The sequence below is a fragment of the Hemicordylus capensis genome, chromosome 3, assembly GCF_027244095.1.
Source record: "Hemicordylus capensis ecotype Gifberg chromosome 3, rHemCap1.1.pri, whole genome shotgun sequence".
Lineage (NCBI taxonomy): Eukaryota > Metazoa > Chordata > Lepidosauria > Squamata > Cordylidae > Hemicordylus > Hemicordylus capensis.
In genome coordinates this window covers 226,519,525-226,535,713 of record NC_069659.1, presented here as the reverse complement: position 1 = coordinate 226,535,713, position 16,189 = coordinate 226,519,525, and the positions used below count along the sequence as shown (strand labels likewise).

Here is a 16,189-nt window from a genome sequence, read left to right as displayed (position 1 = left end):
GTGCCCAGATCCAGCAGTGGCTTACCATTGGGCCTCTCCCCCTACCCCACATGGGAGAGCCCCTATCAGCACCAGGGGCACTCCTGCCCGGCAATGAGGTTAGCCCAGGGAGGTGCTGATGCTGTGCTGCTGCCCGCACACTGCTCCATAGCCACAGGAAGTGGTCTTCTCTGGAGACTGAGGTTTCTTGCCTCCTGCCCCACCTGGGGTGGGACGCTCTGTCATTGTCTGAACCACTGTGTAGCGGCCCCCTGCATCGTCCTGGTGGCAGGAGATGGGGCAGTGCTGCCAAGTGCCCCTACCACAGGTCCCCACCTGAGCTCTGCTCAGCAGCACAGCTCCCTGGTTGATTCTGCCAATGGCCTATGCTTGTCTCAAAGATTAAGTCATACATGTCTAAGTACTCACGGGCATTACAGTGAAACTGCGAATGGCTCATTAAATCAGTTATGGTTCCTCTAGTCACTCCAACCATTACTTGGACAACTGTGGTAAATCTAGAGTTAATACATGGCAACAAGAGCTGGCCTCCAGGGATGCGTGCATTTATCAGACCAAAACTAACCCAGACTCGCCTGGCCACTTTGGTGATAACCTTGGGCGGATCACATACTCCCATGGCAGTGGCAATGCATTTGAATGTCAGCAATATCACCTTTTCATGGTACTTTCTGTGCCTACCATGGTGATCATGGGTAATAGGGAATCTGGGTTTGGTTCCAGAGAGGGAGCCTGAGAAATGGCAACCATCCAAGGAAGGCAGCAGGCACACAAATACCCCATTCCCAACCATGATTAAGAGGGGTCATGATTAAGAGGGACGGCCGGAGGCATTTGTATTGTGCCACTAGAGATTAAATTCTTGGACCTGCACAAGTTGAACCACAGCAAAAGTATTTGTCAAGAATGTTTTCATTAATCAAGAACAAAAGTTGGAGGTTTGAAGGCGATCAGATACCGTTGTAGTTCCAACCATAAATGATGCTGACTAGCGATCCAGTGGCATTATTCCCATGACCAGCTTCCAGGAAACTAAAGGCTTTGGGTTCCAGGGGGAGTATGGTTGCAAAACTGAAAATTAAAGGAATTGAAAGAAGGGCATCAGCAGAATGGAGCCTGTGGCTTAATTTGATGCAACACTGGAAACCTCACCCAGCCTGGACACAGAAAGGATTGACAGATTGATAGCTCTTTCTCGATTTTGTGGGTGGCGGTGCATGGCCATTCTAAGTTGGTGGAATGATTGGTCTGGTTAATTCTGATAATGAACTAGACTCTGGCATGCTAACTAGTTATGCGATCCCCGAGCAGTTGGTGACCAACTTCTTAGAGGGTCAAGTGGCATTCAGCCACTCCAGATTTAGCCATAACAGGTCTGTGAAGCGCTTAGATGTCCAGGGCTGCACGCATGCTACACTGACAGGCTCAACCTTGTCTACCTTACGCCAAAAGCTGCAGGTAACCCATTGGACCCCATTTGTGATGCAGGACAGAGATTGCAATAATTCCCCATGAACAAGGAATTCCCAGTAAGTGAAAGTCATAAGCTCGTGTTGAGACCCTGACCTTTGTACACACTGCCCATCACTACTACAGTTTGGATGGTTTAATGAGTTCCTCAGATCTGCCCTACCAGGGTCAGATATGGCTCTAGCAGAGTGTTGAGAAGATGGCTGAAGTTGACTGATTAGAGCAGACCTGCATAGCATAAGGCCAAGGGGCCAATCTGGCCTGTGAGGACCTTTTTGCTGTCCCAGAGGAAGGAGAGTCTTACGGTAACAGCAGGAGCCATGAAGAGCTCTTGGCCTGTCCAGTGACAAGCAGCAGCAGCAGCTCAATACATTTGTCCTCTTGAGACCAGATGTTCCTCACCCGCCTGGCTTGTCCTGCCCCTGGACCGGAGCCCACTAACACCATCCCTCATTCCTCTCGTCTTTCCCCTTCTAATCATCTACCTCCTCACTTTCATTAATTTTTTAATAATTAATTTTAGTGTAATAATTGGTGTGCTGAAAATTGACCTCAGCTCCTGCACACCAAGTCATGGTTGGTTCCAGCCCACCAGGACATTTGAGTTGTGCACCTCTGATTAAGAGGAAGTAAAAGTCATAACAAGGTTTCTGTAGGCGAACCATCATTCACAGGACCGGGGAAGTTCTGAAGACAGGTGCCTGCCCCTCCACTAGCCTTGACACCTGTTGGAGGAGGAGGAGGACCCAGGTGGCGTCACCTGAGCAAGGCTTCCCCGGCACCATCCTATCTCTATGCCCTCCCCATCCCAAGGATGCATGGGAAAGGCACCCTGCTCAGCACGGTGATGCCACAGGAACCATGGATGGGGACTGCCCATTTGGAGTGGAGAGCCAACCCTGACAGGGCCCCCTCTGGGGCAGCCAATGGACCCCGGCCCCCCACAAGTGCCAAAACTGAGGAAAACTCTGGATGGCAGGAAGATGGCTCCCTGAGCGTCCCCTCCAGAAGGGGAGCCAGCAGCTGGTGAGGGCACCAGCCGCCAAAGACCCTCTATGCTGCAGGGACGAGAACCAGTTTTCCCGCATCCAGTTGCCAGGTACCTGTTGCCCTCCAGGGTGGTGGTTTAAAGACTTGGACTGCCCCTCCCAGACCAGGGAGGGGACGGGTAGGACAGCCTCACCCCAACCTCCCTTTCCCCTCAGCTCAAGTTCACCTTGGCTGGGGCCTGAGAGCATGGTCCTCCAAACCTCTCCTGTGCCAAACACACACACAATTTATGTCCAGGGTTAAAAAATCCACTTTTTGCAGCGGATTGTTTTTGGCAAATTCAAACTCACAATAAAGTCTCACAGTAAACCCACGGTAAAGCCTGCTTTCTGGGAAAGCTCTAGAGTGGGCAGAAAATAAAAAGGTTTCCAGCTTTCCCTGAGCATGTTCTGGGGTTAAAAAAATAGTGCATTCAGCTAATTTAAGTGCCAGGACTCACAATGCAAAATATGGCATCTTCATGGAAATCTTATCTTCTTAAGAATTTTTTCATTTAAAAAACCCAATATTTTGTTCAGTCACATTTATTCTAATTGTCCAAAATAGATGTAATAGGGAGTCTTGTGTATCTTTCCCTTGAGTATTTTTGTTGCTGTCCCCACCCCCACCCAACCAACCACGCAAGGCTAGGAATCTGAGTGAAGGAGACATGGAGTTGGGGGAAGGAACTGCTTCAATTTTATTTTATTTTACTTTGCCTCTAATCTTGTTTCTCCTCATAGCTACTCCCCAGCTGCTTTTCCACCTGCAGAGGCAAAAATACAGAAAGGCAGCTAGGACAGAGCAATCCGGACGAAAAATATGGCTTGCAGGTGAAAGAATTAAGCAGTTCCTCCATTCCATTTAAACTGGCAACAAGGCTGCTTTGCGTGGGTGGGGGGACTGGCAGACAGGTCAGTGAGAAGTATCTTCTTCAGAATTTTTTTCTTTCTTTCTTTTTAAAAAAAAGCTTTCCAGCTTTCCCGGAGTATGTTCTGGTGTAGAAAATAATGCTTTCAGCTAATAGCTAAATAGCACTAGAAAATAGTGCTTTCAGCTAATTTAAGTGCCAGGACTCTCAGAGCAAAATATGGTATGTGCAGGTCAGTGGAAATATCTTCTTAAGAATTTCTTCATAAACAAGCTGTTCTAATAAGAACTAATCAGCCTACTTTCCTTTCACTGTCTCTACCACTGGACTAAATTTGGTTCAAATCGAGGTCCACAAATTAGATCTCTTGCACCTCAAATGTCCATGCATCCACCATCTTGGATCGGGGTTGATGAAATCATCACAAATTACACCATTTGGGCATCCCTATGTGTTCCTACAGCTGTAGCAAACTTGGGTCAAATTTATTTATTTATTTATTTATTTATCTATCAAATTTGTACACCGCTCCAAACTTTCGTCTCTGGGTGGTCTTTGTGCCTCAAATCAGTTAGACTGTCCACAAGTTAGTGCACCTGCGCCTCAAAGGTTTACGTGTCCACCATCTTGAATTGGGTTGGATGACATTGTCACAATCTACGACATTAAAGTGTCGTAGAAAATTTTGTTCAAATCAGTTAAGCGGCTCACAAGTTAGCTTACCTGTGCCTCCAAAGTTTACACATCCGCCACCTTGAATCAGTGTGGATGACATAATCACTATGCCACTGAGGTATCCCTGTCTGTCACTCACTGCAACTGTACCCAATTTGGTTCAAATGGGATAGACGGTCCACAAATTAGCTGGCTTGCACCTCAGATGTTCATGAGACCACCATCTTGGATTGGGGTGAATTACATCATCACAAACTACACCGTTGAGGTGTCCCTATGTGTCCCTATAGCTGTACCAAATTTGGTTCAAATTGGTTAAGTGGTCTACAAGTTATCCCACTTGTGCCTCAAAGGTTAACATGTCTGCCATCTTGAATTGGTGTGGATGAAATCATCATAAACTATGCCACTGAGGTGACCCTATGTGTCTGCAGAGCTGTAGCAATTTTGGTTCAAATTGGTTAAGCGATTTACAAGTTAGCCCACATGCGCCTCAAAGGTTTAAGCGTCTGCCATCTTGAATCAGTGTGGATGACATCATCACAAACTATGCCGTTGAGGTGTCCCTGTGGGTCACTCACTGCAACTGTACCTAATTTGGTTTAAATTGGTTAGACAGTCCACAAATTAGCCCACTTCCAGCTCAGATGTTCAACTGGCCACCATCTTGAATTGGAGTGGATGCCATCATTACACACCACACCATTTGGGCATTCCTATGTGTCCCTATAGCTGTAGCAAATTTGGTTCAAATCAGTTAGGCGGTTCACAAATTAGCCCACGTGCCTCAAAAGTTTACGTGTCCGCCATCTTGGATCAGGGTGGTGTCCCTATGTGTCCCTACAACTATACCCGATTTGGTTCATATTGGTCCAGGCGTTGCGAAGTTGATAGTGGGGGACATACGGACGGACACACAAACACACGGACACACACACAGGATGCCGGGTCATCTCATAAGCCTACCGGAAAGTAGGCCAAAAAACAATCTTTTGTTCAGTCACATTTATTGCAACACTGAAAGAGAAAAGCAAAACAGCTCCAACTTCTTGCCTGCTTTTCTGAATGGTGGGTCCTCTTTCCCACCCAACCTTGTTCTTTACATCCTTGCAAATTCAGTTGCTTAAATATTCGATCCTTTAGAGACAGAGGGGGAAGTGGATAAAGAAATATGTGGCATGGGAATACAGAGGTGCACCTAGGTAATTTTGGAGCCTGGACCTAAAGGCCTTTGGAGGCCCCACCCCATCCCCTCAGTATTTTTATACATTTTAATGCTACCACACCACCTGGAACAGACTAAAAAGGATTTTTGAGGCCCCCATGGAGTGTGGAGGCCCTGGACTTAGGCCCAGAAGTCCAGGGGTAAGAGTGCCTCTGTGGGAATATGTTAAGTTGTGTGTTGAAATGTTTCTGCTAATGCATATTTGCATAAATAAGCATGTTTAAAATTATTGCATTCTTGTGAGTTCAGTTGCTGTTGCTGCTGCACGAGCAGTGTGGAGAGCCTGCAGGGCTTGTGTGGGGAGAGCGGGCTTGACTCCCTGAGTGGAGTCAAGACTGGCCGCCCACACAATTACTGGCTATGTCACGGAGCCGTAGGGGTGGCAGGGACAGGGGGCTGCCAGGTCCCCGGAAGTCCCAGGATGCCCTGCGCGAGTGTGTGGGGCATTCTGGGGAGACCCCCAATGCCTGGAGGCTTGTTGTGGCCTCCCAGTTGGAGGTCTCCTTTGTGAGTCACCATGGCACGAAGCCACACTGTGGCATCTCATGATTGAGAAAACAGGGTCAGCGGAGCACTCACTCTGCTAATCTCATTTTAGGGGAGGGCTACTTTAGCGGGCTAGCCGCCGTTGAACAACTGGGCTTGCATGGTGGTTCTCACGGTGGAGGGAAACTGGACTATGCTCCCTTAGCCTGTTCCCCTCCATCCTGAGAACAGCTTCTCTCTCTCTCTCTCTCTCTCTCTCTCTGTGTAAAGATAGAATGTGCTGTTGAGTCCTGGCGCCCACAGAGCCCTGTGGTTGTCTTTGGTAAAATACAGGAGGGGTTTGCTATTGCAATTTCCCATGCAGTATGAGATGATGTCTTTCAGCATCTTCCTTCCTATATCACTGCTGCCTGATATAGGTGTTTCTCATAGTCTGGGAAACATACCAGCGGGGATTCAAACTGGCAACTTCTGGCTTGATAGTGAAGTCATTTCCCGCTGTGTCATTAGATGTAGGGGGATACTGGGAGGGCCTCCAAAGGCCTTTAGGTGATGATGATGCTTAACTTGCGGGTGGGGGGGGGACTCCAAAGGGTTTTATGTCCAGGGCAGCTCCCAAATCACCTAGGTGCACCACTATATGGGAAAGCTCCAGTAGGTAAAACATGACTTTTAGTATGCATTGAGAATTTCTGGAAAGTTTTGTTTGCTCTGAAATGCTAGCTATGGGAAGTCAAGGTCAATGAAACTTTTAGGGGTTGCAGCCTAAGACATCATCGGATCTGCTTACTAAACCCAGATGCTGTAGACGCTCAGTGATGGTTAAGGAGGGGATGGTTCATCATATGCACAGAGAGACATACTTCATTATTTGTACAGCATATATTCCAGTTAGACCGAAAACATCAGGTTCTGTGGCGTTTCTATCCTGGCTCTAAACTAATTTTTGGCTGCCGGTAACTAGAGAGCATTAATTGGGATTGTCGAAGCGTCATCGCCTTAACACCTCTCCGGGTTTCTTTGATGAGAAACTGCGAGACAGAGAGCGGGCTGCTCCGCTTTGAATGACTAATAAGCACGAACAAGGCGGTAAAGACTAGCAGCAGCAGCAGCAGGCGGCTTACAGCGAAGTCACGCCTTCTCGGTTTAGTTATCCTGCGTGTGTCTACTCAGAAGCGAGCCCCAGCAGTCTGTTCAGTGAGGCGTACTCGCCTCGCCGCAGCTCATCAGCACGGCTCGGATATTGCAGCCTTTCCCGGGGCGGGGTGGGGGGTTGTCTGCCCTTGAGGAAGGGCCGTCAGAAGGACCAGCCTGCAGCCCCCTCGGTCAGGGCGGGAGGAGGAGCCGAGGCTGTGGTTGGGCGGGAGCTGCGAAAGGGAAGGCGGAGCGGGAAGTTTGAACGGAGGAGATGCCTCTGGGGTGGGCCGCCGCGGCGGTTGTTGTCGTGGTGTAGTGACAAGGCGGGCGCGATGAGGCGGTGTCGCGGGGGCCCCAGCTCCACCAGCGTGCAGCTGGCGAAAGAGCCGGGGAGCGTCGGGGGAGGCAAGGTAAGGGGAGGCTATGGTTCCCGCTTTCCCACCCTTCTTTAGGGCTCGGCCTCTTTCTCTCCAGTCAGCAGCTCCTAGGACGGATGGGCAGAAAGACAGACTCGCAGACGCTGCTGCTGCTCGAAGGAGAGGCCCTTCTCGCCCTCTTCTTATGCGTCGCCCAGCCCTCATGAGCCTTTATTTGCTCGGAAAGCAAGCAGGGCAGGATAGCGAGGAGAGGCCAGTAGGGAGCTCTCCTTGCGCCTCCTCCTTTCCCTGGAAATCTTTTAACCTAGTCGCAACGAGAGGGTCTTTCCTCCTAGACCTTCTCTTTTCTGTCGCGCCCAAGAAGACAAAGGGGCGGGCGCAGCCGTCTAGGAACTGATTGGCAAGATTTCCCTCGAGAAGAATCCTGGCGGGGATGGCGGCTGCTAAGTTGGGTGGGCAAAATCTGGTGAAATCTTAGAAAGTGTTGTTTTACATGTCCGGGGGTCAGCTATGTACTGCTGCCGTGTAGTATTTAGCTCTGTTCTCTTTCCCCCCCCGCACCCCCATTGCTGGAAGAAGAAATTCTGCGAAACAAAAGCTTGCTGTACAAAATTACTATACGTTGCAGAATTTTGCTTTTCCTATTTCCCCATTATTTAAAAAGAATTTATTGTTGGTTTGTTCTTGCACAGCTGTAATGATGATCTGATTTGTTTGAATCGGTTGTAGACTTGTGCTAATGAGATGGATACAACCCTTAGGAATATAGGAAGCTACCATATACTGAGTCAGACCATAGACCCATGTAGCTCAGTATTGTCTTCACAGACTGGCAGCGGCTTTTCCAAGGTTGCAGGCAGGAGCCTCTCTCAGCCCTAATGGACATTGGATGTAAACCCCACCAATTACCTGATGTGCCCCATCCCCGAGTTACAGTACTGTCTGCATATATTTTATAACCCTGTGGGTCTCCAAATCCTTGTGTGCAAATCTTTGTAGATATATGATGTACAATCAACTACTTTGTATATAATTGTGCTTTGGCAACGTACTGTATGCTTTGATAGTTTGTTGGTTCAATAAAAAAATCTTGTCCTATAAAAAAAATATTGTCCTATCTTGGAGATGCCAGGAAGGGAACTTAGAACCTTCTGCTCTTCCCAGAGCAGCTTCATCCCCTGAGGGGAATATCTTCCAGTGCTCACACTTCTAGTCTCCCATTCATATGCAACCAGGGTGGACCCTGCTTAGCTAAGGGGACAAGTCTTCCTTGCTACCACAAGACCAGATCTCTTTTATGGCAAACCTTATGGCCCTAAGCATTTTTAGAATTGCTTCCTTTCTGCCAACAATATTTTGCTCACTATTATTAAATCGGATTAAGTAACTCTGCTTCCAGTGTTGCTAGTGTGTATTACACATTTAACTCTGTCATTCACCTGATTCAGACACTATAAAACTGCACCACTGTAGCCGTGTATAGCAGCCCTAAGGGGGAGGAAGTCCTGCCCCCACTGTGTCAATCACCTTTGCACCCCACCTCTCATGTGTACAGCAGAGCTTGTCTGATGAACCCTACTTGTGGTGGCCAGCGCTCCTGTGATTGCTTGTCTGAAGTGGGAAGAGCCCTCAGCATGATGGTGAGCGCTTTCAGGATTGCAAGGTTGGAACGATCAAACCTTGCAATCATAGAAGTGCCCGCCATCACAAGTACTATGAATATTTATATACTTCTCTTCAACCAAAGTTCAGATAAAGAGTTGTGTGATCAAATCTTTATTCCCCTCTGGCCGCCCTATTTCTGTTACTTGTAAAAGGCATAGGAAAAGCCCATTTACCCTCTCCTCACAATGTCTGTCACAAAGTCCAGTAATTTTGTCAAGTGTCAAATTTTTGGGCTGCTCTTAGATCTAATGAAAATTTCTCAAGCCAAGAAATAAAGTATGGGAAATTTTTCCAAAATATTTTTCTTTTTAGGAAATGTTCCACGCTACATTTCTGGGAAGTGGGTTCGTGCTGTATCTTAGGGCTCTGCTACTGCTAGGTTTTTTTCTAGCATTGCCAAGAAGATGACTGATTGACCACTTTTAAAAAATCAATTTCCACAATTCCTCTTTAGTGAGGATCAGTCAAGATCTCTCTCTCTCTCAAAATGGTTTTTAAAATTCATGGTGCCTTTAATTTTCCAGGTTCTGTTTTAATGATTTAAAGATGAAATTTCCCGTAATGTAATAGTCATCTTGACAAATTCAAGATCTGGGGTGCACATTAACTATTGTTTAATTAAGTATGTCACACACTCACACCCCAATATTAAAATTGTAAATAATATTTCTATTTTATCTTATTTCACCTTTATAATAGTTCCATAATTTGGAGATTAACTTACAGTTAACCTGTGTTTTGGTTCTTAGGACTGCAGCATCCAAGAAAAAATTGATTTTGAAATGCGAATGCGAGAAGGAATTTGTAAACTGCTTGCTGTGAGCACTCAGAAAGACCAAATATTGCATGCAGTTAAAAACCTGATGGTTTGCAATGCTCGCATTCTGGCCTACAGGACAGAGCTACAGAGACAGACAGAAGCATCAACTGTGAACAGAACTACAGGGTGGTCAGTAAGAATTTTGCTGTTTTCTTGCAAGTAGACTTCAGATGTTTAATATTACACAAAATCTCAGACGGCACTCCAAGAATGGTTAGGACTTAAGAATGGGTTAGGCATTCTACAACCAGCATAGCTACATATTGTCTCCAAGGCCTTTATTATCTTCTTGTTGAAATTTCAAAACATTTCCAGCTGACATTACTTTAATATCAGATAATTGTCACAAATGTTCTAACTATTGAGGGTGGTGGGAAAATCACAGAAGTTTGAGAAATGTTGCAGATACTGTGAGAGAAACAGATGATCTGTTGGGCCCAGTTGAAATCTCATTCAGGTTTTAAGAATGGTTTGAACTGTGTGCTTGTGGTGGAAAAATGGATGAAAAGTCTGTTGGAGATGAAGTTCCAGTGCATCGACCTTTTGCACCAACTGTCCTAATGACCACAGGGGCACTGGGAGTAGAGACAGTGAGTCAGGGTCTCCCTATCTGTCCCTACTCTATGACCCCTGAACTGACTCTGCAGCACTTCCTGTGCTGAGTCACAATCCTTCCTTTCCTCCTAGACAGCAGATGGAAACATCTCTCTCTCTTTCCTTACCTATCCACTATGTAGTCCTTTAGATTAGAGATAGGTCTTTCCTATCTAAGTGTATTTAACCAATAAATATTTAGTGTTTAGTCATACAAGGATCTCCATGTCTTTTCTCTAAATAGCTGCAATATCCAACCCATTCTCTGCTACCTGCTCTGTAACTGGAGTGTGTGCTCATTCCCTAGTGCTCTGCTGTTTTACCTATTGTGGGTAAAAATCAACAACCTCTAACAAAGTCATGAGAGGAGAAATGAGATGGCATAAGAAGAGGATGCTGGAGGCATGGAGGACTTGAGGTGGGAAGAGCCAGAAGGGGGTATGCTATTGATAGGAAGCCTGGGCCTTTTCTGTGTAATATACTGGTGCCAGTTGAAGGTACATGAAATACTCATACAGCTGGTAACCCTTCAGCACCTTAGAAACTAAAATGCTTATCATGGATCAACTTTTGTGTGGTTACTTTGACAGATAAAGTCTCAAAGGAGGAATAAGTGTCCTTGCATCAAGCGTGTATAGATAGCAATCTGGTGAATGGGATGTTGCCACATATGTGTCTTGTGTGTGTGAAATGTTGCCTCCCTTTCTTTCTTGTCTGCTCTTCCTGGGCCTAAAAGTAAAGTTTGTTCAATTTTATCTTGTTTACATCTGCTGTGAATGACCAGTCCAACACTTGCTCCTCGATAAGACCCAAGTACATCTGAAGGAGAACAATGTAAAGATACATTTTGTAATCTCAGCATGATTTTAAATAAGAGCGTAGTTGCAGAGTTAGTGTCAGCTCAGTAATCCTAAACCAGTGTTTGCCAACCTTTAAAGTGGCAAGTACCCTTTGATTTATAAAAAGTTCTAGTAGTACCTCAATTTTTCAGTGGATTTTTATATTTCTAGTAATGTGAGTCACATGTTGGAAGAAGGGCTGTGTATATAATGCTGTGGTATGACAGAAGTCTGATCTCTTGTGGGTAGGGTTGCCATCTTTTACACCAGAGGTACATATGTCCCTGAATACAACTTGAGTATGTACCTGGGCTAAAGGTGATGTTGGTCAAAGCGAAGTTAACTCTAAATAATTCCTGGGAAATATAAAGTCCCACACATTTCTTGCCATTGTTTTGAGAGGAAGAAGAGATGAGAGAGAGAAAGAGAAGCTCTTTTCAGGTGTTCAAGAAAAGCGCCACTGTACACTGTTACAGCTAGGGATGTGCACGGAACCGCAGCGGCGTGCTTCGATTCCAGCTGGGCTAAGCGCGTGCACGTCAGACAGGCGCACATGCGACGGGCGCATGCACACCTGGTACTTGTGGCCACTTCCAGCCGAGGAGGAGGAAGGGGCGGTAGGGGGGTATGCTGCTGCCCCGAAGGTTTTTACTGGAAACGAGCGCCAGCAGGGGAAAAGCGGCAGGAGGGGTAAGTGCACCCTCCCTGCCCTTAAAGCGGCACACACCCCGGTGTTTGAACCTGTTCAGAGGCCCATAAAAGGGCCTCCGAACATGTCCATGCACATCCCTATTTATAGCAGCACAAGCAAACCGGAAGTCGTGCCCCATCTTGTCATTCACTGCCCTGCCATGCAGTTCATGCTTACATGCATGTTTGTATGAAGAGGGACGTCCTGTATCCGAGATGGCAGGCCCTTCTGTGATCGCAAGGCTGGCGCATACTTTCTCAACAAGTGTCTCCCCACTGGTAGCATGCAGTACTGCGCAGAGACAGCCACACGAGGAGCAGCTGCCTCCATGCAGTTCCACAGGGCTGCTGTAGATTAACTTTTTGGATGCATCAAAGCACAGCCCTATGACACGGTCCAAATTTGCTGTAAGCAATGAGAACCAATGCTGCAGCCTGCAAAAGTGAGATACTTTCTGGTATGGTTTAGCCTTAAAGCATTTTGGGTATTGCATCTATAGTGCTTGAATAGCAGTGCTATATTAAGTGTTAAGTGATGTAGAAAATCTTGAGCATACACTAATATCGTCACATTTCGTTTTCCATCTTTTCAGTACTTTCAAAAAAATGATTAATTGGTGCCATCTGCTGGTCAATTTAGTTATCTACATCAGCTTAGAGTGAGCGGGAAATAAATATCTGTTGCAGGGCCAAACAATAGAAAGATTGATTTTAATGGAGATTGCATCTTGAGTTTGGTTAGTTGCTTGATTATTCTGTAATTTCAGATTAAAGCTGCAATCTTATACACTTACAAGTGATTGTTTTACTGTATTTAGTGAGACTTATTTCTGAGCAAGCATGCATAGGATTGTGTTGCACAGTTTTTTTATCATTGCTGATGAAAGTACTGCATGTTAACTTCACTTAAATGCCTTTTAAGTTATTACTTTGAAGTGTAAGTGTGTGTGTGAAGCTAAGGCTGAAATCCTATGCACATTTACCTGGGAGTACACCCCATTTAAAACAGTGGGACTTAACTTCTGCATAAACATGCATGGTCATACAAAGCTTTGTACCAGTAGGCAGAATTTCTCTCTCATTTATATATATGTAAAAATAAATCCTCAGGCATGTATGGCACTTCTCAGAATAAGCCAAAAATACCCCAAAGCAGATCCATGAAATAAATAACTCTATATTCCCAAAATCTTACAATCCAACGTTTTGCTGTTGTGGTAGGCAAGGATAACATGGGGAATGTGTGTGTAAATGTGATCTAATGCAGCTGCACATATTTTAATTTATTTGCTGGTGTGGTAGAGATTAAACAAGAATTTATGAGAAAAGCTGTGTTTTGGGGAGTGGAAGAATGGAAGTGGAACCATGCATGTTCTGGAGAAGTGTTCCAGGCTAGGGACATCAAGGCCAACTGTGCAGAGTCATTAAGAGGGCAGAGAACATTAGTGCATGTACTGTATAAATGTAAAGCATTTTTACTCTTATAGCTTCCACCAAGGAATCTAAGTATTGTTGTTTTACTTTAGTGCAAACAATTCTGCCTAATAGTTCTAGATGGGTCATAGAATTACTTTACCAGATTTCATGGTGCATACATTTTTGTTTAAAAATGAATTTTTATTTAAATCTTAGATGTGGCAAATGCTCTATCAAGTTGTTAAATTGTTTTAATTATCAGATTTGTGAAATGTGTGAAGAAGTATCAGTGGGAAACTTGATTTAAATCAGGTGATTTAAATCAATTGACCCTGCCAGATTTCCTTGGAGGGTTAGCCCATGATCAGCTGGTTTGAGTTTGTAGGACAGACTTGCCTGAAGAGCTCCCACTATAATGATGCAGAGGCATATATCAAGCATTTATACGTGCTGATGAAGTATACAAAAGATATGATGGATGGAGGAGACGTGTAGAAGAAATGGTGCAAGTAAATTTTGTCCAAAACCAGGACTGAAAATAAAAAATGTTTGTCCCAAAACAAACACCCCTGCTAACTTGGCAAAGAGGCACCTTTTAATGTGGCGATTCTCTTTATTTAGCAGGGGTAGAGTAACTGGCCCTATCCACCCCAGCACAGAAGTTCCAGTGACTGTTGCTGGTGTCTGTCTTATGTTTCTTTTTAGATTGTGAGCCCTTTGGGGACAGGGATCCATCTTATTTATATATTATTTCTTTGTGTAAACCGCCCTGAGCCATTTTTGGAAGGGCGGTATAGAAATTGAATTAATAATATTATTAATAATAATAATTTTCAGTCCAACTATTTCTAGATGCTCAGAATGACAAGAATGAGTATTGCAGATTTCCAGCTTCTTTGCAGTTGGGCACAAAGTTACCACACTACTGTATCTCATTCCCTCATAAGCACTGGGCTTGAAGACAGTAATATGGCTCCCCTTGTCACTGAAAAATCAAAGTGTAGTTTCTGCTTATTATCAGTACTGTGGTGACTGCAGTGAATCCCAGTTTTTCTAGGATCAAATGGTTTGGCCTTCCTATTGTGTTTCCAGAGTTCCTATAACTCTGTTTAAAAATAAATACTTAGAGAAACTCTCCCAAGGAACAGTAGTTCAGGTACTAGTCATGCTTGAATGCACCTAAGAGAGTGAATGTTACACAAGAGCTCACCTGTGGTTTGCTGTTGTTTTATTTAATGTTTTTGTTCCAATGAATTGTATGTGTATAATTTTATGTGTACACACAAATAATTTTATTTGTACAGCTGAGTGAACAGTTCTGGAAATACTATTCTGGAAAATGTTAAAAAGATGTGTTCATTTTTGGAATAACATCTTACATTCCTAAATGTGTGGGGTGTGTGAGAGAGAAAGAGAGAAAGAGAAACATAAGTGAATACCTATACCTATTAAGCTGATCTCAACAAATTTATTTTAAATGCAGGTTTGGGAGAGAGTAGATAGAAATTTACTTTAATTAGAATTTTTGGTTTCTTTTGTCAGGTGTTCTGATTTTGCAGCTAAAGACCGTGAAGCTTGTGGAGGAAAGATTGCCATATCAGGTACACTTATTTTTTGAAAGATCGTAGTTGGAAAGCTTAGATATGCTGAAAATATATGTTCTGTCTTCATACTTTGTAATACTTCTGGATTTAGGTAATTCTGTGGCCAAAGCCATTGGAATATTATGTTACAGCATTAAAATAACATGGCCTTATCACCCAGATGGTGGAATGCTCTTGCAAAAAGTACAGGCATCAATATTTTTAGCTCCATAATTGGGGAATAGGAGGAGCATCAACTGGCCAGCAAACCAAACAGAAATGTGTTTCCAATTTGGCAAACTACTTGTGATAGAGTAAAAGCAAACAAATCTCAAGTCTTTTTTCCAAATATTACTTTTATACCACAGTCCTGAACACTTCTACTTGGAAGTAAGGCCCACTGATTTAAACAGACACTTGGTTTCTTGAGATGCACACAAGTAAAAACCATGGGGCCTGTGACCTTCACTCATCCAACTCTGCCATCCTTGCCTGCCTGAAGGTCTCTAGTACTCTTCTATTTCCATGTACTATAGTATAAATGAAAACGTTGGTCTGCTAAACATAAACCTGGGGCTGTTACTTCCGTAGCCATTGTTGCAGACCTGATAAGGCAGCAACTCCACCAAGGGGACTTAGGGGAGAACTTGATACATGACTCTCTCCCCCAGTGCCTCCAACAACCATTGCCTCTATGAGTTCTAAAGGATGGGAGCGGTTGATATCAGAAGCCCTATTCAGACATTACGTTGTACGAGTGTACAGACATCTGTGCACTCGTACATGTTCTGTGAATGACTGTATCAGCATTGATTTTAAAAAGTAAACCTGGATAGATGCCCTTCAAATGCATGGTACAGAGAGGAAGTATACTGTTGTACTTGTGTTCAACATAACCACTGGTGGATTAACACATAGGCAAGATAGGCACTTGCCTATGGTGGCAGATTTTGAGGGGGTGGATTTTGAGGGGGGTCAGGGGTAAGTTAAATCTTTTAAAAAAAATCTCTGCTGTGCAGTGGGGATGGGGGCAGAAATGGGGAGCGGCCCTCGGGGTGTGGCACTCCAGCAGCGCTGGTGGCGGTGAGGGGAGACCGAAGCGGTGGAGGTGGTGGCAAGAGCTCCTTCCATGGGCCCGCCTCCTGCCCAAATGACAGGTTAGGCCATTATCGGCCCATTTGGGGCCTCAGCAGATTCGCACACGTGTGTTCAGAGGCCCAAAATGAGCTGAAAACAGCCCGACCTGTCATTTGGGAGGCAGGCGGGCCCATGGAAGAGGCTCTTGCTGCTACCTCCCCTGCCTCAGTTTCCC

General features: G+C 45.0%; 2 protein-coding genes across 8 annotated transcripts in view; one reads left to right on the top strand and one right to left on the bottom strand.

Annotated features, from left to right (window-relative positions):
* The window catches only part of ZNF365 (zinc finger protein 365), a 124,018-nt gene that overhangs the window by 63,637 nt on the left and 44,192 nt on the right, over positions 1–16,189 (bottom strand). The window lies entirely within an intron of this gene.
* Positions 6,592–16,189, top strand: part of RTKN2 (rhotekin 2) — a 50,676-nt gene continuing 41,078 nt past the window's right edge. The window contains exons 1-3 of one of the 7 annotated variants that reach the window (XM_053308886.1): positions 6,592–6,665; positions 9,685–9,884; positions 14,837–14,895. In XM_053308886.1, coding sequence (XP_053164861.1) covers positions 9,718–9,884; positions 14,837–14,895 — 226 coding nt within the window. In that variant the 5' untranslated portion in view covers positions 6,592–6,665; positions 9,685–9,717. Of the gene's footprint in view, positions 6,666–6,952; positions 7,304–7,681; positions 7,723–9,684; positions 9,885–10,738; positions 10,768–12,596; positions 12,616–13,323; positions 13,343–13,748; positions 13,804–14,836; positions 14,896–16,189 lie in introns of those variants that run through there. The other 6 variants (XM_053308883.1, XM_053308884.1, XM_053308887.1 and 3 more) reach the window with 6 other exon arrangements.